The 25,325-nt window shown below is 35.6% G+C and overlaps 1 protein-coding gene across 2 annotated transcripts in view; it reads left to right on the top strand.

The window, feature by feature from the left end:
* The window catches only part of ARHGAP28 (Rho GTPase activating protein 28), a 74,491-nt gene that overhangs the window by 28,998 nt on the left and 20,168 nt on the right, over positions 1-25,325 (top strand). For both annotated transcript variants that reach the window (XM_026699157.2, XM_087931099.1), the window contains exons 2-5: positions 13,080-13,282; positions 21,486-21,703; positions 22,891-22,978; positions 23,875-24,032. In XM_026699157.2, coding sequence (XP_026554942.1) covers positions 13,080-13,282; positions 21,486-21,703; positions 22,891-22,978; positions 23,875-24,032 — 667 coding nt within the window. The remainder of the gene's footprint in view (positions 1-13,079; positions 13,283-21,485; positions 21,704-22,890; positions 22,979-23,874; positions 24,033-25,325) is intronic.

The raw sequence follows: 25,325 nt of genomic DNA, 5'->3' as shown, positions 1-25,325 counted from the left end.
ACATCTCCTCTTGATCACCATGTTCTGAAAATCTTTGAAAATCTATTTCAAATAATGAAACATGTTTACTTTCAAACTGGAATGCTTTTAAAATTGGAACTTTTCCATGTACAGGTAGTCCTCGGTTAACTACACTGACCGGTCAAAGTTATAACAGACCTGCTCAAACGGTACTTACAACCAAGTTCTGTCACTTGGTGTCTAGCTTTACTTGAATTCCTCAGATTCTAATCAATTGATTCCCTAAATTTGATCACCTAATATTGTTAATGTTGCTGATAAATTGTCTAAACATTTTATGTCAGATGTATTTTATTTAATGACCTTCTTGTTTATAAATCATTTGAGGTTACAACAGTATTTAAAAAAAAAAACAGTTTTGGAATCAATTCTCACATTTATGACCATTGAAATATCCAAAGTCATGTGATTGCTATTTGCATGTTTCTGAATCAGCTTGCAACAATTAGTATTAGTGGAAAATGTGGAAATAAAACCATAAGTCACAGTCACATAGTGCTTAGCTGAATGACCACAGTGACTTTCTTAATGGACAAATGGGAAATAAGTATGTTGTAATCACATAATTTTTCATTTAGCAACTATGGGACTTAGTGATGGAGTTTTGCTGATCCCAATTGTGGTAGCTAAGAAAGGACTCTTTGAAGTATTCTTATTGTTTTGCAACTTTTAAAAGGGAAACTTTGCAAGAAACTTTTCCAAAGAATGATCCCAAAAGTCTATGTTTAATAAGGATTCTTTTCATGTTTTATGAGCTTATATTTTCAGTGCATTTTATTATTATAGGGCAGGATGATGGCAATAGATTCTAGTTTCTTAACTAAATGAGATACTATCGTCTTGTAATAAATAATTTTTGGTTTGTTTCCCCCATTTTGACAACCGGAGCTCTTATGAATCATCAGGATTACTCACAGCCGATTGAGCTTTAATTTCTTTACTAGGCAAGTGTATGAAAGGTTTAAGTCCTGACACAGCCAGAAAAATGTAGTCCAAGCATTTGTCCTGAAGGCATCAAGCATTTAATTAGTTACTGTGAAGAGAAGTTCTATTTGTCTCAAAGACCAACAGGCCCTTCTTTTTTTTTGCAGAGAAGAGAGCCCTTTTTTAAAACCAGAAACACAAAGCTTTAGTCTATCTTATCAGAGGCAGAAGAGTGTCAGAATATGTATGTTTCTTAGAAGATCAGTTGCCGGGGTTTATGACAAAAGGAATGATTTTTGCTCTATATTTTCATTAAAATTCTAACCCACTAAGGTAAGTTGTTCTACAGACATAGCTCATCAATATTTTCCTCTCATTTTAAAAAACAAGTGGTTGCAGGAAAAAAAATGATGCAGTTACAATCTATATTACCACAATAATGAGTAAAACATAGCTTTAAAAAAAGGCTATAATAATGAAAAGTAAGATTATATGCATTTTTCAAAGAGTTAATATTTTGTGAATCGGACCCAAACTGTCTACATGCTGGTGAGTGTTTAAGAAATATTTGCAATCCAAACTATCTATGCACATTACATATTGTGTAGATATATAAATATGCTTTTAAAATCTCAAAATGATGGATATTATCAAAAAAACGACAATTTTTTTACAGGGCATTTGAACTAAAGTTTGTGGAAAATTATAATGAATGTATGTTGCGGATTTATTTTTAACTGAATGTTCATAAGGTTGAAACTCTAATGTCATAGTACTTTTTATCTATATGATTATATGAGTGTTCATTATTATCAGTAAATATAGAAACAAAACTTCAGTAATAGAAAAAAATTGATATTTCAATTTGCAATTTAAAAACTATGGAATGCATGTATGTATAATTCCAGCAAATAATTTTTATGATTTTTAATCATTACTAAGTCATTACTTTAGAAAATGGGAGATTAAAGTACAGCATACTAGAAGTTGGTTCTATGCTATTCAAGACTTGAAAATTGTTCTAGTTAACAAACTTAGAGGCAAAACATGTTGTGATGCTAATTTGTCAAATATTTTATGAAGACTACATAAAAAGTCTCTCATAGGGTTTTATCCTCTTTGATTTCTTATGTCAATCTCTTAAATATATTGAAATCTGCCATCTTTTTACATTATTCATGCACTTATCTGTTAGCAGTGCAGATAATGGCTTGCAAATATATTTATGTTTCTTGTTTGTGGAAGACAAAGAGGTTGAATTAGGATTGCCAATTCATGCCATATATTCAGAAGATATCAACATACTTATAACAAGTCTAAATTTAGTATATGTCATGATTTATATGGGAAAATAACAGTTATAGCAATATATATTACTTCTTCTTGTATACAATTAGAAATTCTCTTCAAATCAATTAATTAAGGATTTTGATGATGCTAATTGGAGGTAAGCTCCCAAAATTAAACTTTTAATATAAAATGAAAGTGTTAGTAAATTACATCATATTAAATAATCTCAATTATATCCCGCATTAGCTGTTAATTTGCACTTTTCTATTGATTTTGAGGTGCTGTTTTATCTAGTCAAGAGGTGATTGTGCAGAAAAATCTTTGCCACCTTAACCTGTCTTTAATAACAATTTATTATTATTTAACAATCATTTTAATCCCACCATCCCATCTTCTCTTCTACTACCTTTTCTTTTAATTCCTCCAAGATTTCCCAACATAATCATTTTAATCTATCATTCATTACAAACACAAAGTCTGTGAGTTTCTGTTCAAGGAGACATTACATTTTTATTTGATCCATTAATAACAATAATTTGAAACTGATGTTTTGAAACTCTAGATCTCCTAGTGTTTTTCTATACATTATTAGCATTCCATTTCTGTATCTGGGCTCAAGGCCTTATAGCACATCATAGGTGAAGGATCTATAATTAGAGCTACTGAAATATGAATGTGGTTTTCTAATAAAATAGTTTTGTAACTATTCTAATACATTGTGAACACTACAACTGAAACAAATCTATAAATAGCAGCGGAAAAATGATTTTAAAAGGACAAAATAAATGTTGTGAGAATATTGAAAGTGATAAAGCTTCAGGTATAGATGGTATAATTGGGAAACTACTAAAATATGAATGTGCTTTACTAATAGAACGGCTTTAAAACTTGTTTAATGTATGTGAAGATGGCGTTCACAACTGGATTTGAAAAAAATATGTTTTGTTCTATAAAGAGAAGGTAGTTCTCACTTAATGACTGGTCCCTTAGAGACTATTCAAAATTATGATGGACCCCCTGCCAAAAAGTACTTATGACACCAGTTCCAGAATTCTGGTAGCAGCAATCCCACCACCCCCTACGACCACACTTCATATGCTTGGCAACCAACTCGCCTTTATGGCTTATGCAATATTGTGCAGTTATGTGACATGATTTTTTTTTGTTGGAAACTGCAAGATACAAGAGTTGGAAATGAACAAATTTGGAAAATGCAGTATATAGTTAACATAGTTATACCAGGCAAGCATATACATGCCAGATGTTTTTTCAGCAGGTCTTTGAGAAATGAATTGATGTCACAAATAAAATTTATTGTGTTCTCTGGTTTAGATAAAACAAATAGGCTTGAATTATAGGCTGCTCTGTAGTAAAAAACTAATCAACTAAATGATTTGGTATGTTGCAAAATAGGTTACAATTTTAAAATGTAACAATAAAAAGATACTGTGTAGTATTATATGTATGTGTGTGTGTGTGTGTGTGTGTGTGTATATATATATATATATCAGATATATGTGGCAGATATCTATCTATCTATCTATCTATCTATCTATCTATCTATCTATCTATCTATCTATATGTGGCAGATATATATATATATATATATATATCTGCCACGCAAACTGCATTGGGTGTCCTTCTGCTTCCGAAACCAATTCAAGTTGTGGGACCAGAATACCAGAGGAACTACCTTGTCCCTACCTTATTGACCTATCCTACCTGGTCAAGCAGGGAAACTGATGGTTAAAAGAATATTGGCTGGCAGGATTTAGAAAGAGAACGTTCTCTGCTGTTGTCTCCATTCTATGAACTGAGATGGGGCCCGACTCTTCTGGTCTTCTAGAAAAGTGTCAAGATCTGCTTCTGCCAATTGGCATTGGGGTCTAAAAGTTGCATGTACCTGTGCAGGTAGTTGGAAGCTTGAGGGCTCACCTTACCCTATTTTTAACATTTGTGATTTTTAATCTTCTATCTTTTTACAATTTTTAATTTTAACCCCCCCCTCAAATTACTTAGGTGAGATGGGCAGATAGCAATTTGATACATAAAGATAAATTGAGTAACTAATTAAATTTTGCTCTGACCAATTAATGTTTATCAAAAGAAGTGGTTGGAGTTGAAATCTGGTCTTTAAATGTAATAAATGTGGTAGGGTATGATGGAACTAAACTTTAGTGAAAGTAAATGTCTTAGACAATTACTCTGCACTAAGAGAGTAAGACAAGAATGTAGGATGTCACATTGGTTGTTTAATATATAGGAATATTTATGGTAACAACAGAAGTATTCCATTTAAGGATGTGAACATATGAGCGTTTATATCTGCAGACAAAATCTATTGGTGGCTGAAAGATAATTTTTAGTCGATATAAAAGAGATTGTATGATGCAAACAGGAATGTAGCATGGATCTGAAAATTAATACATGGAAGACCACAGTACTTGTGTTTGACAAAGAAAACTGAGAGAACACAGCGATTCACCCATAAATGGTTTTCTAAAAAAACATGGAACATGTAAATGGATTTGTTTACTTTAGTATATTGACAAATGCAGAAATTTGTCATGAGTAGAATAGTTATGGGTCATATGTATTTTGTTTTGAGCAATTTATGCTTACTAAAAGGAGCTCAAATGGCTGTGTCTTTTGCTCAGTTAGGTATATAGGAGTCAACTTGGACACTCAAGGAGAAGAATAATAGAAAGTTCAGTGCTATAGGAATTGGGTACTTAAAATATTTGTGTCAAAATAATAAAAGATAAAACCAAGAATGAAAAGGCTGAATAAATACTAATTCAGTACAACAATAAATGAAATAAGAATATCTATATATCATCTAATAGGAGCTAGGAACCAGGCCTTTTCCATGGCAGCAACTGCTCTATGAAACACCTCTGCCCTCTGAAGTTCAACAGGCCTCCACCCTTTTAGCCTTCTGTAAGGCCTTAAAAATCTGACTTTCTCCCCAAGCAGGAGATTAGATGATGGTATGTTAAAATCAGAGGTAGTATTCAGTAGTTCTGACCAGTTCTAGAGAACTGGTAGTGGAAATTTTGAGTAGTTCAGAGAACTGGCAAATACCACCTCTGACTGGCCCCGACCCATCTATTCCCTTGCCTCACAAGTCCCAGCTAATTGGCTGGGTCTTCTTTTGTTGCCCTGCACAGGAGAACAGATCTGGAGAGCAGGTTAATGGGGTGGGGAGGGAATGGGATTTTGCAGTAACCTTCCCCCAGGAGTGGAGTGGGAATGGAGATTTTCAATATCTTTCCCCTGGAGTGGAGTGGGAATGGAAATTTTACAGAATCCTTCCCCTGTAATGCCCACTAAGCCACGCCCACCAAGCCATGCCCACAGAACCGGTAGTAAAAAAAAAATTAATCCCACCACTGGTTAAAATGCATGCATTAGTGCCAGGTTTTTGTTGTTTTGAATGTTTTATGTTTTAGCTGATTGTGTTTTATATTTTTTTCAAAAATGATTTTATGTTTTTTAATCTTTGATTGGGAGCCCAAGAGAGTTGACTGAAAGATGGGCAGTTATATAAATATTTTAAATACAATAAATTAAATGAATAAATGGAAGAAAGAATGTTAAGATAATCTGATGATATAAGGTGATTCAATAACAATTGAAATAAATTCCCAAAAGAAGAGTGAATAGGGTTAAGAAAAAAGGAAAGTTGTGGTTTATGGAGTTGATGAGAGCCTCAAAAGGAGGAAGTCGAGAAATTTAAAGAACAAAAGGGAATATATGAAATGGTGCATTGCTGTGATGGAACAACACTTGATTACTACGATAGGAAATTATGGAGTAATCTGATGAATGGTTTGGGTGTGAACAAATGCTTTCATTTTTTTTTATTTTTTCCTGCCTTTAATTTTGTTCGGCTTTCTAATTTTTACTTCTTTTCTGTAAATTGCCTAACAGTGCTTATTGCAAAATGAAATAGCCTGATAGCTGTGTGCATGATGAGAATTTTCCAATGCATTCAAGGTGTCCTTTTCAAAATCAAATGTCTTTTTAAAATGTTTATTTATGCACATATATATCATAACAAGAACAGAATGTATTTTTGTTCAGATTGTTTTGAACAGATAAAAATTAGTCAACTAATGAAGATTTTATCAAGACTACTATATCTGGGCTGATCACAAGATGTAAGTCTTCACTGCCATCTAGTATTTGTCTGAATTTTTGCAAACCAGAAATAGTGGTCATATAACATACTAAATAAATATTATGTTAGCATTGTTTTCATTAAATATTAGAACAGATAAACTGTCTCTTTTAAAATAGTGGTGAGGACAAAAGGAGCAGATCTTCACTTGCGTAAACAAAAGCCAAAAGCAACCCCAGAGCTGCTATGCACCAAAATGCCCTTTTGAAAAAGGTTGTGACCATGCAGTACATCAATAAGCCACATACCTGTCAGGTATGGGAGTGCTTTGGTCTTTTTTTCTTTTCCTTTATGGAGCTCAACCTGCCAGGAGCTCCTTGCAAAGGAATGTTTTGGGTTTTTTCCCCCTCAACATGATGGTAGCCCAAGCCTGGACCAGAAGTGAGGAGCAAAGGGATATTTTGATGCATTGTACCTCTAGGGCTACAAAAGCAGCCCCAGTACTGCAGCAAAATCCAGCCTCAGGCCAGCTCTTGCTAGGCATGTCTCATGGGAGCAAGAAGGCAGTGAAGGTCACCTGGGGTGGCAGAGTGCAGGACAGTAAGGAGCCCAAAGGGTGTAGATGGACGAAAATAGGCAGCTAAGCAGAGTTGAAATGCTCCCAAGTATGGCTGGGCTGCCTAGTGCCTGAATTTTGATCACAACTGTGTGGGCCCTGCAACAGATGGAATTTGGGGTATGGATTGTTAAGTCCCTTTGTTCAGTGCTTGTCCTAGTGTTGAATGGTTGCTGAATGAAGAATCCCAAGTAGTGACCTGTCTGCAAATGTAGCCTAGCAAAATAAACACCTATCAAAAGAGAGAGAAAAAACCCCAAATTCATTCTTCACACTTGAAAATACCTCCTTGGTTCATCTTTTCTTCCATATACAGGTGAAACTCGAAAAATTAGAATATTGTGCAAAAGTTCATTTATTTCAGTAATGCAACTTAAAAGGTGAACCTAATATATGAGATAGACTCATTACATGCAAAGCAAGAAAGTTCAAGCCGTGATTTGTCATAATTGTGATGATGATGGCTTACAGCTCATGAAAACCCCAAATCCACAATCTCAGAAAATTAGAATATTACATGCAATCAATAAAACAAGGATTCTACATAGAACAGTATCAGACCTCTGAAAAGTATAAGCATGCACTTGGTTTGGGCCCCTTTTGCAGCAATTACTGCCTCAATGCGGTGTGGCGTGGAAGCTATCAGCCTGTGGCACTGCTGACGTGTTATGGAAGACCAGGATGCTTCAATAGCGGCCTTCAGCTATTCTGCACTGTTTGGTCTCATGTCTTTCATCTTTCTCTTGGCAATGCTCCAGCAATTCTCTATGGGGTTCAGGTCAGGCGATTTTGCTGGCCAATCAAGCACAGTAATCCCATGGTCATTGAACCAGGCTTTGGTTCTTTTGGCAGTGTGGGCAGGTGCCAAGTCCTGCTGGAAAATGAAGTCAGCATTCCCATAAAGCTCGTCTGCGGAAGGAGGGCATGAAGTACTTTAAAATCTCCTGATAGACGGCTGCGTTGACCCTGGACTTAATGAAGTACAGTGGACCAACACCAGCAGATGACATGGTTCCCCAAATCAACACAGACTGGAAACTTCACACTGGACTTCAAGCATCTTGCAGTGTGTGCCTCTCCATTCTTCCTCCAGACTCTGGGTCCTTGGTTTCCAAATGAGATGCAAAAGTTGCTCTCATCAGAAAAGAGGACTTTGAACCACTGAGCAACCGACCAATTCTGTTTTTCTTTAGCTCAGGAGCGGCTTGACAAGAGGAATATGACATTTGAAGCCCATGTCCAGGATCCATCTGTGTGTGGTGGCTCTTGATGCACTGACTCCAGCCTCAGTCCACTCCTTGTGAAAGTCCCCAACACTTTTGAATGGCCTTTTCCTGACAATCTTCTCCAGGCTGGGGTCATCCCTGCTGCTTGTGCATCTTTTTCTTCCACACTTTTCCCTTCCACATAACTTTCTATTAATGTGCTTTGATACAGCACTTTGGGAACATCCTACTTCTTTTTCAATTTATCTTTTGAGGCTTTCCCTCCTTATGGAGGGTGTCAATGATGGTTTTCTGCACAACTGTCAGGTCAGCAGTCTTTCCCATGATTGTGATTCCTACTGAACCAGACTGAGAGACCATTTAAAGGCTCAGGAACCCTTTTCAGGTGTTATGGCTTAATTAGCTGATTAGAGTGGGACACTTTCAGCCTAGAATATTGAACCTTTTCACAATATTCTTATTTTCTGAGATTGTAGATTTGGGGTTTTCATGAGCTGTAAGCCATAATCATTTCAATTATGACAAATCACGGCTTGAACTATCTTGCTTTGCATGTAATGAGTCTATCTCATATATTAGGTTCACCTTTTAAGTTAAGTTGCATTACTAAAATAAATGAACTTTTGCATGATATTCTAATTTTTCGAGTTTTACCTGTACTTTGATATTACATGGTCTATATGCTAATAGAGCTATACAAAAGGCATTTGAAAGAATTACATTTATAATATGTTTCTATTTCATGATTCTTGTGAAAGCCAAAAAAAAAAAAAGCTCCTCTGGCTAACATCAAATTGCATCCAGTACACTTAATATTTCAAAATTCAATATGTGAGTCCTTTCTGAAGGAAGAATTGACTAATACAATAACACTGATGGATAACACTTCCTTTTTAATTGTATACCCACCCATTTTCTCATCCAGTTAATCTGAAATTTATTTATTTATTGAATTTATATTGCTGCTTATTCGTCCATGGTGACTCAAGGCGGCTTACAGAATGAAAACCATATTTAAAAAACAAAAAAAACCCAATAAAACTAACAAAAACAATCAAATAAATTAATAAAGTATAATAGAACAAAATCTGGGGGGGGGGGGAAATGAATAAAAAAATCACTCCCAACTGCCCTCCCCCCATGACAGCAGATCACACGAGCCATTTGATGGGCTCCATCCCGCTCTGGTTTCCTCAGGTCTGCTGGCAAAACCAGGTCTTCAGTGCCTTCGGAAGAAATATTATGTACCATCAAGCCATTGTTGACTCTTAGCAACCCCATAGATTTTATCCAAGACAATCTGTCCTTAACCTGGTCTTTCAGGTCTTCCAACAATCATTGCTACTGTAATTGAGTTATTCTGCTAGGTCTTGCATAATGTGTGAGAAGTAGGATAATGTGAGCCTGCTCATTTGTGCCTTGAGTGAAATATCTGGGTTGTTTGATGAACCATTTGAAATGGAATGCCATTTAAAGCTCATAATTTTTTTTCCAGGATTTTCCAGGGAATATTCAGTTTTTTTTCAGGTTCCAGATTTTCTAGGAAGGGTTTTGTTTTGCATATTTTTAATTCAAACTAACACCATGATGCTATACTGCCAGTTCCCTGTCTTTCACCTGCAGTAAACACTTAGCAAAGAACAGCTGGATACTAGCATTTGTTTCACATCCTCTTCAATTATCCAATTCAGGCATTATTTTTCTACAGGTATTTGGCTCAGTTCATCTAGCATGACATTAGACCCAGATGATTTTCTATTGAATTGATTTAGAAATGATTCTGTAATCTAGTTCACATCATTTGAAAGGTAGTGAAGATCAATGGAGGTACTAAAATATATATAATTAATTATTTTGGCAAAAGAAACTGATTGATTGATTGTGATTTATCTGCATATTGCTTCTGCTACTTGGACCATGGGAATGCATAGACAAAAAGACAACTCAAACATTTTCACATAATGATCGTTGCAATGGGTGCAGCCAATCACAGAGTACCAGTTTCCAAGTTGGCTAGTCGATTATTTCCCCATGAATATAATATAAACTTCCCCCCATACCGCAAAATAACATGCACACCAAGTATCCATTTTGTAAAAAAAGGTCTTGAAGACCTCAGCGTGTTTTATACATTCATGTTCCTATAAGATGTAAATACTACAAAACAATATAATCACAAAATTAAATACTACATATACTCATTCATGTCTTAGATGTTCTTGCTTATTTGGTCTGAACAGCTGTGAATGTTCTTTTAAACAACACAAATAAGTTAAATGCTACAAGTGTGACACAATCAGTTTTGTTTTTGTTTCTGACATGGTACGATACTAAAAAGACGAGCCTGCTGTTGAAATCACAAACTCTTGTTTTCCTTATATGGTGGTTATGCTAACAAAGTAAAGGGGCTAGATGAGGGCAAAGATCATGGTTAGTGGCCCTTTCTCTGAGAGACAGGAATGTTTTATATTTCCTGACAGTGATTAACAGTCCATCTAATCCAAGCAAACCATTTTGTTCCTCTATCATCTCTTCAGTCCTCAGATGCCTCTACAGCATGAAACCGATATATATGAAAGAATGGTCCAAAAATAATACAGCTTGGAAAGCTGCTGTCATGTGCAACTTTTCATAATTTACAATAAGTTTATTTTCTTAACTGTTACATGTAATAAATACATCTTGCCCAAACTTAAAAATCTAAAAATGTTTGTACTTAAGATAATATGAAAAGAACAGCTGTGTTGTCTGTGTCATTGTAGTTATCTGATCCTTTCTGAAGTGTTTCCTATGTACAGAAATACATTGTTCACACAACATTATTTTAGATTTATATTTTATATTTCTTGAGTCTCCATAAAAAATTATGTAGGGAAGTTCATTATCTAACACGTATGCTTTGCTTACTCTGGCATGTAAATAAAGTATAAGTTGGAGATGCATGTGCCTCAAAATACAGTACTTTGCTGTTTTAAGTCCTTTCCCACTGCTTCCTATTTCTAATTTCTACTGTGGCACTTACCATGGCACTGCACTTCCTACTTCTACTGGGTCGTGGCACTTGGTCTTGTTACTACTTCCCACTTCCCAGCTTTATGTTATTATTCACCTTTAACTTTTTAATTTCTTTATATGGTTTATGTAAAGATTCTGCCTATTCCCCTACTCGCAGGCAATTGTACCCAAGGAGTAACTAAAACCTGAAGAGTCCTATGTAGAATTTTGTAATTCTTTGGGATTGTGATAGGCTATAATAAAATAAAATAAAATAATTAGGACAAGTTGCACTGCTTCTTCAGCTTAGCAGGCAACTAGTATCTCATGAAATAAAGCCCTTAATTGATATAATCATGATTGCTTTGTGATTGTTAAGACCAATGCTTATTTCAGTCTAATATGCAGATTGCGTACAAGAGCCCTCCAACTTTATACAGCAGCAGTTATGTATACTCTCTGAAATTAACTATCATGTGATATTTTTAAAAAGTAGACTGCATCTGTTCATGTAGTAGCACAGGAATAATCTCTAGAGATAAACATACATAGATTTAGTATCTTCTAAAATCACAGTACAAACAGCCTTCAAAATTACTTTGTTCCCTTGTTTTTTCATGCAGTACCAATAACCAAGCTAGATGGAATCCACTTCATTGACTTCAGTCATTTAAATATACTTAATCATATTTGTTCTATATCTTATCTATCTCAAAGCAATAACTGTCCTAATGCATATGAAATATTTGCATTTCCCTACAATTAATATTTTTTCTTCCATAAAAATATTAGTTCATAAAACCAAAAAATGTTATTGTCTTTTGCAAAATGTACCATCTGCTTTAAATGTCTGAATTATATCTTATCATTTGACAGATGGTTAATAGGTATATTTGGTTAGAATCATTTCACTATTGTTTATTTGCACACAACAGAGTTATGTGGAACATTCTTTTTCACTGACTTAGATAAAACTTTCTTTTACACTGACTTGTATAAAATTTTCTTTTACAAACAATTTACCATTTGATTTTTCCTTTCATATTATTTGATTTCTCTCTATCCTTAAACTTTTCATCTTGACAATAAGCATTGTTGGACACAGTTACTTGGAAAGCAAGAAATTTATTGTAATGCATTAATAACAAAACTTTACTTGCAATATATGGACAGTTTTTCTCTTGATTATTAAAACCCTTTATGATGTAGTACTGGAAAAATAGGTCTTTCTCTCTTTTTCTGTCTTTCCTTTCCTTCCACCCTCCTCCATCTTTGTGTGTGTGTGTGTGTGTGTTTGTATGTTTAAAAAGAATATGTGCTCACTGTCTTTGTTCTTTATTATTTAGCATATCTTTATTTAAGGCAGTGGGGGACAATCTACTATAAACTTAACCATGAGCTCCATTTTTGCAACCACTAATATTTCCCAGATTGTGCTGTCAAAACTTATGGCACACTATCATATAACATTAATATGTTTTTCTACTATGTTTGACTTGACATAAAATACAATGCAGGTAGTCCTCATGTGGCAACCACATTTGGTTCCTGTAAGTTGTCATTAAGTGAAGCAGTTGCTAAGAGAAAACCGCATAACTGTGCTTACAATTTTACTTCAAGTTTTCCTTGCTTTAAAGCAGAGGTCTCCAAACTTGGCAACTTTAAGAGTCAGAAGAATATGATACCAAACAGTTCAGTGAGCCCAAACAGTGGGGAAATTTGAATGAATGATAGAGATTCCTGATTTTTATTTTCCACCTAAAACTCAGTTTTACAGTACATATGCAGAGAACAAAATTAAAAGCATGGCTAATTGAGTATCAAGTGAATAGTATAACAACATTTCTTCATCATTTTCCCTAACTTTATTTTTGTTTTGTTTCAGGAAATCTCTCCCTCGTTGCCAACGAATTAGCAGAATGCTCTCCAATGAATCATTGCGCCCTCCCGTGTATAGCCGTTCCAATTCACAAGTTTCTGTTGATAGCACTTCTATGGAGGATTTCTGGTGTGAGGTAGAAAACATCAAGGAGAGCACAGAAGAAAGGCAAGATGAGCAAAACCTGTTAGAAGTCAAGCCTCCTGATGGTATGAATTAATAATTCAGATCTTCCTTGATCCTTGTTTTTATTCCAAAGAGGTGCTGGTGTAATAAATGTCCATTTATGTTTGAGAACTGAATCAGAAACACTGCATAGCTATGTTGGATAATAATATGATTAATTGACTAATTAATTGACTAATAGTTACCTGTAAAAGCCTTCAATAGAAATTATACAAAAAGAATCAAATACAGAAGTTCATGGTATGATTTTTACCAGGCCTAATTCTTGGAAGTGGTATTTGTCTCCTTTTGAATATGGAGAGAGACTGGATAAGCATCTACCCCAGTGGTGGGATTCAATTTTCTTTACTACCGGTTCTGTGGGCATGGCTTGGTGGGTGTGGCACTGTAAAATCTCCAGTCAGAGGTGGTATTTTCCGGTTCTCCAGAACTAGTCAGAACCTGCTGAATACCACCTCTGATCTACCCCAAAGTTTGTTCCTTTTTTCATTTTATTGCATTAAATAATCACTCAACATACAGTTTAGCAATGTGAAATATTGGTCCTTGATTCAATTAATTCATTTAAGTCTGGGGGACTAACCCCTGGTCTGTGGACTGACACCAGTCCTCAGCATACCAGAAACTGGGCCGTGCAAACAAGTGAAGCTCGATCAAGCAGGATGCGGCAGCACATGAAACCACACCCCCTCCAATCCGAAGAAAAATCTCTCTCCACAGAATCGGTCCCTGGTGCTCAAAAGGTTGGGGAACACTGATTTAAGTGGCAATTGGGTGTGTGAGTACATAGAATAATCAGGACTAATAAGGGACAGCCCACCATCATGCAGTGCTCGGGTCTTAAACTTGAATTGTCATCTTTCCAACTGACAAGCTCAGTATCTTCAACCGCTGACCCATCACACCCCCTATTTAGGACAATATTATTCAAAGATATTTGCTTTTTCATAGCAAGAGATTGATATAAAGTTTGTTTGCATTAAGGGCATTTCAGTGACCACTGAAATGTCTTCCCTATAGCCACACAAGATAAATACTTTTTAAAAATGTCCCCGTCACGCACATTTCAATTCAAGTTTTTATGGCTCAGCTGGAGTGATAAAAGCAGCAAATAAACAGAGATTCATTATCTTTCCTTTATGTTAAAGGCTTATATCTTCAAAATTTTATTTGCAATTCGGTTAACACTCTTTACGTCCCACTGACATTAAATAGGAGAAGTACTCTGAAGATGAGCATGTTTTTAATTCTTCTACAAAGATTGTTGTTTTTCCTGCAGTCTCTAAACAGTTCTGCAAAAGCTTGTTTCTTGACAAGTAGGGTAATGCCACAGCCTTGAAGTCCTTTACTTTGAATCGATTGCATCCAGAATTTATTTTTAAAAAAAACAGCTTATTTATTTAATTCATAAGTGGGAAGAGTGGGGAGAAGAGATCTGTATGAAGACATAGACGTTAAAATATTTAAATATTGGAATTATGGAAATGAATAGTCCCAGTTGTGTCTTCTAAGCGTAAAGTTTTTTGAGCCTTGGGGGCTGAGTTAATGAATTAGTTATACAGCTTTATTAAAATTGTGTTGATAAAATCATGAGGCAGCATTTTTCCAGAGCTAATTGAAAGTAAATCCACCTTTATACTGCAGCAGCAAATAGCAATTTAATTTTCTGTCTCTTTTTTCTCAAGATTGGGTAAAAGTTTCTAAACATCAAAATAATTTCTGAAGTTTTCCTTACTTTCCCATTATTTCTACTTTTATTCTTTTAAAGATATTTATTTGTTATGATTTTAAGGCTGAAGCCACCCAAAGTCCTTTGCTACAAGATAGGCATCAAATACATTCAATAAATAAATAAAATAAATGTCTATGTCTTGGCTCTCTCCTTGTTGTTGTTGTTTTTTTTTTTTCATTGAACCTAATATATGATATAGACTCATTACATGCAAAGCAAAATAATTCAAGCCGTGATTTGTCATAATTCTGATGATGATGGATTACACCTCATGAAAAGCCCAAATCCACAATCTCAGAAAATTAGAATATTACATGCAATCAATAAAACAAGGATTGTACATAGAACAGTATCAGACCTCTGAAAAGTATAAGCATGCACTTGGTTTGGGCCCCTTTTGCAGCAATTACTGCCTCAATGCGGTGTGGCAGGAAGCTATCAGCCTGTGGCACTGCTGAGGTGTTATGTAAGACCAGGATGCTTCAATAGCGGCCTTCAGGTCTTCTGCATTGTTTGGTCTCATGTCTTTCATCTTTCTCTTGGCAATGCCCCATTGATTTTCAAGCACAGCAATCCCACGGTCACTGAACCAGGCTTTGGTTCTTTTGGCAGTGTGGGCAGGTGCCAAGTCCTGCTGGAAAATGAAGTCAGCATCCCCATAAAGCTTGTCTGCGGAAGGAAGCATGAAGTGCTTTAAAATCTCCTGGTGGACGGCTGCGTTGACCCTGGACTTAATGAAGCACAGTGGACCAACACCAGCAGATGACATGGCTCCCCAAATCAACACAGACTGTGAAAACTTCATACTGGACTTCAAGCATCTTGCAGTGTGTGCCTCTCCATTCTTCCTCCAGACTCTGGGTCCTTGGTTTCCAAATGAGATGCAAAAGTTGCTCTCATCAGAAAAGAGGACTTTGAACCATTGAGCAACCGACCAATTCTGTTTTTCTTTAGTTCAGGAGTGGCTTGACAAGACGAATATGACATTTGAAGCCCATGTCCAGGATCCGTCTATGTGTTGTGGCTCTTGATGCACTGACTCCAGCCTCAGTCCACTCCTTGTGAAAGTCCCCAACACTTTTGAATGGCCTTTTCCTGACAATCCTCTCCAGGCTGGTCATCCCTGCTGCTTGTGCACCTTTTTCTTCCACACTTTCCCCTTCTACATAACTTTCTATTAATGTGCTTTGATACAGTACTTTGGGAACATCCAACTTCTTTTGCAATTACCTTTTGAGGCTTTCCCTCCTTATGGAGGTTGTCAATGATGGTTTTCTGCACAACTGTCAGGTCAGCCGTCTGTCCCATGATTGTGATTCCTACTGAACCAAATGAGAGACCATTTTGAGAGGCCCTTTAAAGGCTCAAGAACCCTTTTCAGGTGTTATGGCTTAATTAGCTGATTAGAGTGGAACACTTTGAGCCTAGAATATTGAACCTTTTCGCAATATTCTTATTTTCTGAGATTGTAGATTTGGGGTTTTCATGAGCTGTAAGCCATAATCATTTCAATTATGACAAATCACGGCTTGAACTATCTTGCTTTGCATGTAATGAGTCTATCTCATGTATTAGTTTCACCTTTTAAGTTGCATTACTGAAATAAATGAACTTTTGTATGATATTCTAATTTTTCGAGTTTCACCTATATACCTCCAACTTAGCTCTTGTCATCTTTTGTAGTAATAACTGCAGCATGCTCTACATGGCTGGCTTGAAAGCTACCTGGAAGCTACAGTTGTGGCATTGCACCAGTATAGTGCTCTTCATTGGTTTCTAGTACCGTGTTTCTTATATAATAAGGCCGGGTCTTATTTTTTTTTTGAGCCCCGAAAAAATGGCTAGGCCGTCTTTTGGGGGGTGACTTAATTCCCCCGCCCCTTGCATCTTTGGGCGGGTGGGCAGCGATGGCTTGGATGTTGACCTCGGCATTGGTGGGGCACTTCATATCGGGGTCAACGCAGGCAGCACCATATCCGGGTGTGCAACAAAAGTACTTCCTAACGGCAATCCCCCCCCACCATTCCCCCCCCCCCATTTCGCATGTTTTAATATAGGCCTTAATTTGGGGGGAGGGGCTTAATTTCATTTCATGCCTATAAAACATGCAGGGACTTCCTACTAGGGGAGGCCATATTGTTGGAGAAACAGGGTAGGCTTCCAAGATGTTCAGCTGAGTTTTTCAAAAGGGCCCTTGAGGATTAGATCATTGACATTGGGATGCCTAGAAATTATTAATATTGTGAGTTTAATAATTTTAGTGATGATTTTATGATTTAATAATGTATAGTAGTCTGATTATGATGAAAGCCAATTTGTTCCACAGGCAGAAATGTATCTATTGTGGGTTCTGTTTATGATAAGTTTGTAACAAGAACTCAGAATGGCAATGGGATGATAGCTTTCTACTCTGTAGTTTGTCTTGTCGTTTGCCAGGTTTCAGAAGCAATATTACTTTGGGAGGTGTCCACTAGAAAGTATGTATGAAAAGAATTTGCCAAGCCAATTCCTTGTTAGTCTCTCAGAATGAATTAGAAATTCAGGGTGGATGCCATCAAAACCTAGTGCTTTGCCAGACTTTTGACTGTTGATGGCTGTGTCGATTTCATCCACGGAGAAAGGGTGGGTGAATACAGAGTGTGATGGAGCTGACCGTCAAAAGGCTGAGAGTGTTTCCTTGATTGCTCTTTCACTCTTGGGGCTTTAGAGAGGGAGACAACTCAGGAGACTACTTGGTCGGCAATTACACTAGGTCAAGCAGGTTGTCTGGCAGCTCCCAGTTTCCTTAGTAGGCTCCAAGCTTTCCTGCTGGATTTGCTGAAATTTAATCAGGTTGTGAGTTGTTCTCATGACTTTCAATGAGCTGTATCCAGGCAGCAGTTTCATATATGACCCTATTCAAAAGATGCTATCTTCCTTGCCAGCATTGTTCAACTCTGAACAGGATCCGTACCCAACATGGTGTCTGCCAGGACTCATTGTTTAAGTGGGGTCTTGTCTCTACTCCTCAGTGTAACTGTGGTGCTCCTCAATAAAATATCCATCACATTGTGTCCAAATGCCCATCAAGAGCTTACACTGGCCCAATGTCTGATTTTTTTCAACATAGACGATCTGTCCTTGAATGGCTGGATGCATTGGACATTGACATTTGAACCATTGTAAGTACATGTATTTGGCATACACTAAATAAATTAATTAAATAGTCTGATTATGGTTTTTCGGTGGCCATAATCCCTTTTGGAGAGTTACAATATAGAAATATAGAAAACAAATACCTTTTTATGTTACTGTATTATATTATTTTCAACAACATAGAAAAATACATACTGAGTCAGGCCAAAGGCAAAATTAGTCCAGTAGTCTGTCCCCAAGGACTTCTATTGGAAGCTTACAATATTATCTTTCCATTGGTATTTTTCAATAAAAGACAAAGTATTTAGATGCTTTTAGCTTATCCATGTATCTTAGTGCAGAGATAGGGCAATGTTTTTTTAAAATATTGGTAAAATATAACATATAAAAAGTAATGCAATAAAGAATATGAATGATACAATTAATAATCAACTAAAATTTAAGGGGGGGAGAATCTGCAGTACATTAATATAAAACTCGTTCAATGCTTTAAAACATTTTTTATTAGAAATACCCCCCATGTCCTGTTTTGGATGGCAAAGTGCTGCAGGAAGCATCTGTTCCATCCAACCCACCCACCCTGGCTTGCAGAAGAGAACCACAGGCCTGATTCGGCCCTCAAAGAAATCCAGTTTGACACCCCTGCACTAATACTATTTCTCTATTACCTACATAGAGTAATTCTCTTTCTGGAAATCAGAAGACATAAACTTTTAAATTTCATTTCATTGTGATGAAGTGATTTTCAGCTCATGAAAGTTGATGCCTTTTCATAAAATTTGTTAGAAAAAACTGCTACCAGATTTCATCTGATTTTGGATATCATACACTAGTATGCTTACCAGGAGAAGCCTGAGGAGATAGTGGTTGTGATCATTGCATGAAGGGACCCGAGCTCAGCCACCACCACCACCTTGATTGAAGCACCACCTTGTGCACAAGTGGGCAAAGCTATCCAGGAGTTATTGATTCAGTCCTCCACAACAGTTGCAGTTTCTCATATGGCCTCTTGGGAAAATTAATTGCTCATTCCTGCTCCAGACCATCCAGACAGTTGACCCCTGATTCAACCTGTGAAAAGTGATACATCACAAACTACTCCTAAAACTAAAATCTTATGGTATCTCTGGGCACCTGCATATCTGGATAGAAGCATTCCTGTCAAACAGACAACAAATGGTCAAAACTGGGAGTGTCCTATCAAATTCTGTACCTGTCAACAGTGGTGTCTCCCAAGGCAGTGTTCTAGGACCAACTCTTTTCATACTCTACATAAATGACCTGTGTGATCATGTTAAGAGCAACTGCGTTCTCTTCGCTGATGATGTAAAGCTATTCAACACCACAGACAATACTGCTACCCTTCAAAAAGACCTTGACTATGTATCAGGATGGTCAAACAAATGGCAACTTCAAATCTCAACTAATAAATGCTCTGTCCGACATATTGGCAAAAAAAATCAGAAAATAAAATACAGGCTGAATAGTCAAGACCTTGTTGATGATCCAAACTCTGTCAAGGATCTTGGAGTACTCATCTCAAATGATCTAACTGCCATAGCCCACTGTAACTACATAACCAAAAAGGAATTAAGAGTTGTTAATCTAATCCTACGTAGCTTCTTCTCTGGTAATATCACACTACTAACTAGAGTATACAAAACATTTGCTAGACCTATACTTGAATACAGCTCATCAGTCTAGAACCCATATCATGTATCTGATATTAGCACAGTTGAGAAATGCTTTAGACATGAGCCAGATCTCCACAGCCACCCAGAAGGTTAAAAGAATACCCCACCCAAAATCTCAGTTGGGAAGCTATTCCAAAAGACCAGGGTGGCTACAAAAAAGGGCATCTCCAAGGTTCTATCACATGACAGTATTTAAAGAATGGATCTGGGATGTGCCCACCTTATCTGGTCTAGTAGGATGGGCAGATGCTCTCACATTGAGGCAGTCCTGAATATAACCTGGGTCTAGGTGATGTAGGATTTTAAAGGTGATAACCAGTACCTTGAATTACACCTAGAAAGCAACTCAGTACAGCAAATTCAGTAGTGGTGTGACACTAACATAGGCAAACCACGAAGTGCCCAGAACTGCAAATGCCACTACATTCTAGACTATTTTCAACTTTTGGATGGTCTTCAAGGGCAGCCTCATGTAGAACATATTGCAATAATCCAATATGTAAAAAGGGCTCCGCAAACAAACATAGTTAAAAATAATAAAAAGAAACAAATTCACAAGACAGAGTCACATATATTGTAGTCCTCTAACATCTCAGTCCTAACACCTGGGGGCCAGGCGTTGACAGCCTTCCCAAAAACCAAGTTGGGGGGCCTCAAACTCTTTGGTTTACAGAGTTACAAACAGAAGCTATGTGTGTGCCCCTGCATACTCCACATCATATTTTCCTCTTCAGAATCAGATCACTGTGCAACCCTTGACCCTAGAATGCCAAATACTAGTATTTTCAGCCAATTCTTTTTAAAAGATGAAAGAGCGTGTCTGCAAGATGTCTTAGCTCAGCATGATTGTGCAGAAAGATTTCCCTGATTTATTCCCAATGCCAAAGCATTTGCATTTAGACATCTCAACGATATGTCCTTCTCTCCCCACTCTCTTTTCCAAATTTGTTCTTTCAAATTTTCTGAAATGTTTCTACTAAACTGCGTTGTTCTACAGATTCTGTGCCTGCCTGCTCATAAAAAGCTGTTTTCAGAAGTATATTTTAACAGATTCTTATTATAAGAATTTGTAATCACCTAGAACTCAGCCCTCCAGAGGTGAGCATGACTAGGGTTATGGCACGCTGATTAGCAGTTAGATCAGGAGGGGAAGGAAGAATGAAAAAAAATACTAAAATAGTGTTGAAAGAGTCATATTTGTGGGACTTGACTAACATTGATTTACATCACAGTATTTTGTTGTGGGTCTTGCTGGTTATCTCCCTATCAAAATTTGAGAGTCAGATGTTTAGATGAGGAAGGGATTTTGTGGTGACAATCTTGTCCTTTCATCATATTCCTAATGCTAATCTGACCCTGGACTTATCTTTTCAGACTAATAGATTAAAAGGTATGGATTTTCATGAGCTGGACCTCACTTCATCAGTGAGAATGGCTAGGCTAATAGAAGATTTATACTGGGTGATTTGAGAACTAAGGAGTAGAAACAAGTTGGTCATGCAGATACAGGTTGCATGTGGAACAGGTTAGAAGTATCTTATCAATTTTTTTTTTTAAAAAAAGCCTTTTAACAAAATTTGTTAGTAGAAAAGATGTGACCAGACTCCTTATATTTTGCTACAATAGATTAACTGAGCTTGCTTCATATAATATGTTCCTCTATAGAAGGTGAACTAGAAGCTGAATGGTTGCAAGATGTTGGTCTGTCTACATTAATATCAGAATCGGAAGAAGACAATGGAGAAGCATTGCTATCAACATTGACCCGAACTCAAGCAGCTGCTGTGCAGAAGAGATATACCACATATTCTCAGACCATGAGAAAGAAAAATAAACACACAGTCAGAGATGTGCGTGATATCTTTGGCATTCATAATTCCTCTGTAAGTGAACTTTTTTAATGCTTTAGATATTTTTGAAATTTATTTATTTATTATTTTGGTTACTGGTTGATTACTCTGTGAAGTTTCACTTTAAATTGGTATAATATTCTGTACCAAAATGCTGCAAAAACGTTTAGGAAGGCCTATCACAAAGTAGTTTCTGCTTCCCTTTTTGTTTTATATATTCTGCTCTTGAATGTGATGATGATAGAGATAGGAATTGTGCTTTTCTTTAAAACTTTCACCAGATATTGCTCATAAATTCAAGTCAATTTTTGTTCTTTTAAGAGCTACAAACTTGAAAATAAAAGAATTAAAAATATATATGATTTATCTAATCACCTTTTATATGTTTCTATGAAGAAATTATGTGACATTAAACCTCATTCAAAGTTTGTAAAAAGGAATACAGTATGTGCAAGTACAAATGTATATCAAATTACTTAGGCCACCTCATTCTTTTTCTAAACTTATTGGTTATTGATAACAAAAAAAATATTATGACTTTAATATATGTTTATATATAAAAGTTAGATATTTTGCAATAGAACTCTACTTATTCTTTCAATATATCTTCACTGAAGTAGTTTATGTATAGGACTTAATAATTGTTAAAAAATGTTTGAAAATGTGTTATTGAAAATAAAATGCCTTTCTATAAAATACATATCAAAACCTCCTTTTGCCCACATTTAAAAACTTGTGATATTCAAGGCAGTTTTAGCCTCAGGAACATCAGTACACAAAAACGCACTCTGTTATCAATATTTTGTTTTCTATCCTGTTCATTAATGATAGATCATTTTATTTCCAATTGTCATTATATAATTTCAGTAATTTCCAGTGCTATTGTGAATTATATTACATTCCAAGGGCTAATAATAAGCAGAGCTGAATTGATACATTTCACCTTGATAATAGCTAAGCAAAAGGGAGATGTCATACTGTGTGAATTATTTTTTAATAAAAACTAATTATTTCCATTCATATTTTTAAATAATTCCATGGAATTCTATGTGATTTTCTTTTCCCCTTTTTGTTTTAATGAAAGTTAATTTTATTTTAATTACAATTACAATTTAATCTGTACAGTATGAACAAAGAAAAATTGTGTAATGCTAACTGAAGTCAATGAATTGCATATTTGTATCCGAAATAAATTATTCTAATATTTTCTTGTCTTCCAGCCTACATTTGAGACTATACCAGTATTACCTGTTACAACCAATGGTATAGATTTTTCTGTGCAGAATCCAGATTGGAAAATGGTTAGCTGTGAGTATCTACTAATAGTTAACATACCTTGTTTTTTTTTTAAATAATCTATGAAATAATTTGATTGTTGATGGCAGTATCTTATTTAAATTTTAATGCAGAAATCCTATATATTATTATTTCAGAATAAGTCTCTTTTATCACTGTGGGATTTATGACTAATTATATATCAGATTTTGTCCTAGGTTTACTAGTCTATTAAATTTTATGCTATTCTTTCTGACCTCAGGCATTTTTTATAATACATTTTATTAGCTTATCAAAATATAAAATACAAAGATTTTTTTAAAGTAATAGAAACTTGGGGGGAGGGTTGACTCCCAACTCTCTTTAACACAATAGAAACATTACTCAAAATTTTACTTTTATACCACAGTATAAACTAGCCATTTCTATAGCAACAAACATATCTAATCAGCAAAAACAAAATCAAAGTTTTTTGCAAACACAAAATCTGTGGGAAATCTGTGGGGAATGCTTCTGTTTACCCATTAATCTTTTTAAACTGTCATAAAATATATTAAAAGAATACGCTATATTATTTCAATTTTTAAAACCCTTTTGGCAGAAACCAAACCAGGGCTTTTGTTACCATGAGCATCATATTGTCTGCACCTGATTAAAACCCATTGAGTTAAAAATGGGAAGGGAAAAAAACATATATACCAATCTACTTCAGGCCCTTGATTTCTGAGCCTGGATCTCAGTTCAGGAACTGAGGTGGAATAAATGAATAACAAATATCTTAATAATTCTTTCATGAATTGCCATGTAGTTCTTACTATAAACGAACAGAAATATATGGTTAATGCTCTGGAATTAGTTTCTCCAGCCTTTGAGTGTGTTATTTTTCCATGAAGAATACAACATTCATGAAAATTCTCCCTTGATTTCAGCTAGTGACTGTATGGAATATGAACTCAATAAAGGCAGCCAGTTGCAGAAAGAGGAGCTTTCCCTTGAAATTTCCTTCTCAGAATCAATCACAGTGTCTCCAAAACACAGAGAATGTCACAAAAGTCAAAGATTAAAAAAGGATGATTCCGCTTTACCTGTAAGTTTAAGCTCCTCAAGTTTATGTACTCTATATCATGCCTGAGTTTCTTTCAAGCATAAAATATGTTACATTGACTTTAGAGATTTGTAATAATAATAATAATAATAATAATAATAATAATAATAATAATAATAATAATAATAATAATAATAATAATAATAATAATAGTTTGTTTTCTAAACAGGTTACTCTGAAATGAATAACTAAGAAATAAAGTACCTTGCTGAAATTACTCATAAAATACTCATATTGGAAGAAAAAGTTTATTATGCACATAATGAAAGTCAAGAGAAATTTCACTGGCCTATCAAATATTATTAGAAATGCCTAATAAACAGCCACATGCTATATTCAAATTAGTCAAGGTGCTACAAATTTGGTATACAAAGCCTTCTTCTATCCATCAAAAGTTTTAAAAGGAACAAAGAACTCAATAAAATTACTTTATCTCTCCTCCTGAAGCAAATTTTTCACAAGTTCCAGAATCTGTTGGGCAAGCAAGCTCAGAAAAAGGCACAAGGCTTTAAGGTCAGAGGTGGTATTCAGCAGGTTCTGACTGTCGGGCTCCGTAGTCAGCTCTGAACATGCCTTACAGCAAGTCGTGGAGAATGTCACCTTATCTCTGATGCTGCCAGATCAGTATTTCTGCTTGTATGCTGGCTGATGGTGTTGAGAGTCACTGCAGTTCTGAAGAATCAGTAGTGGAAATTTTGAGTAGTTCAGTGAACCAGCAAATACCACCTCTGATTGGAGATTTTACAGTATCCTTCCCCTGCCATACTCACCAAGCCACGCCCACAGAACCGGTAGTAAAAAAATTTCAATCCCACCACTGTTTAAGATCCCAAGGTTTAGAGAGTTTTTTCTCCTCAGAAATTGAAGAATGAGTGCTGCTTCAGGAATTCCATAACATAATAATTAGCAAAAATATAAAAAGGGAAAAATTTCAGTGTTAAAAAACTAATTATTGTAAAACAGCATTTTGTATAAGTGGATAAATAAAATAACTATATCAGGATTTTTGCCCTCTATAATTACATAATTTACTTTATGAAGCGCTGAGAGCTATATATCAAGATGTATTGAATAAATTCATAAATACTAAAAATAAATAAATGCATACAAATATTATTCCAGAATTACCTGTACAATGGAAGAAGGGAATTAATGGGCTGCTGTATAGATCTACTATCTATAAATACTTGAATTTGTACAGATATTCCCATGTATCAGACCAGATACATGATCTTTGTTTGAAAATACTGTTTATAATTTATTTTCCCTTTTCTA

Source organism: Pseudonaja textilis, chromosome 3, assembly GCF_049901715.1.
Source record: "Pseudonaja textilis isolate UNSWEBS1 chromosome 3, rPseTex1.2, whole genome shotgun sequence".
Lineage (NCBI taxonomy): Eukaryota > Metazoa > Chordata > Lepidosauria > Squamata > Elapidae > Pseudonaja > Pseudonaja textilis.
Note: the sequence above shows the minus strand (reverse complement) of the source record. Positions and strands in the feature narration are given on the sequence as shown.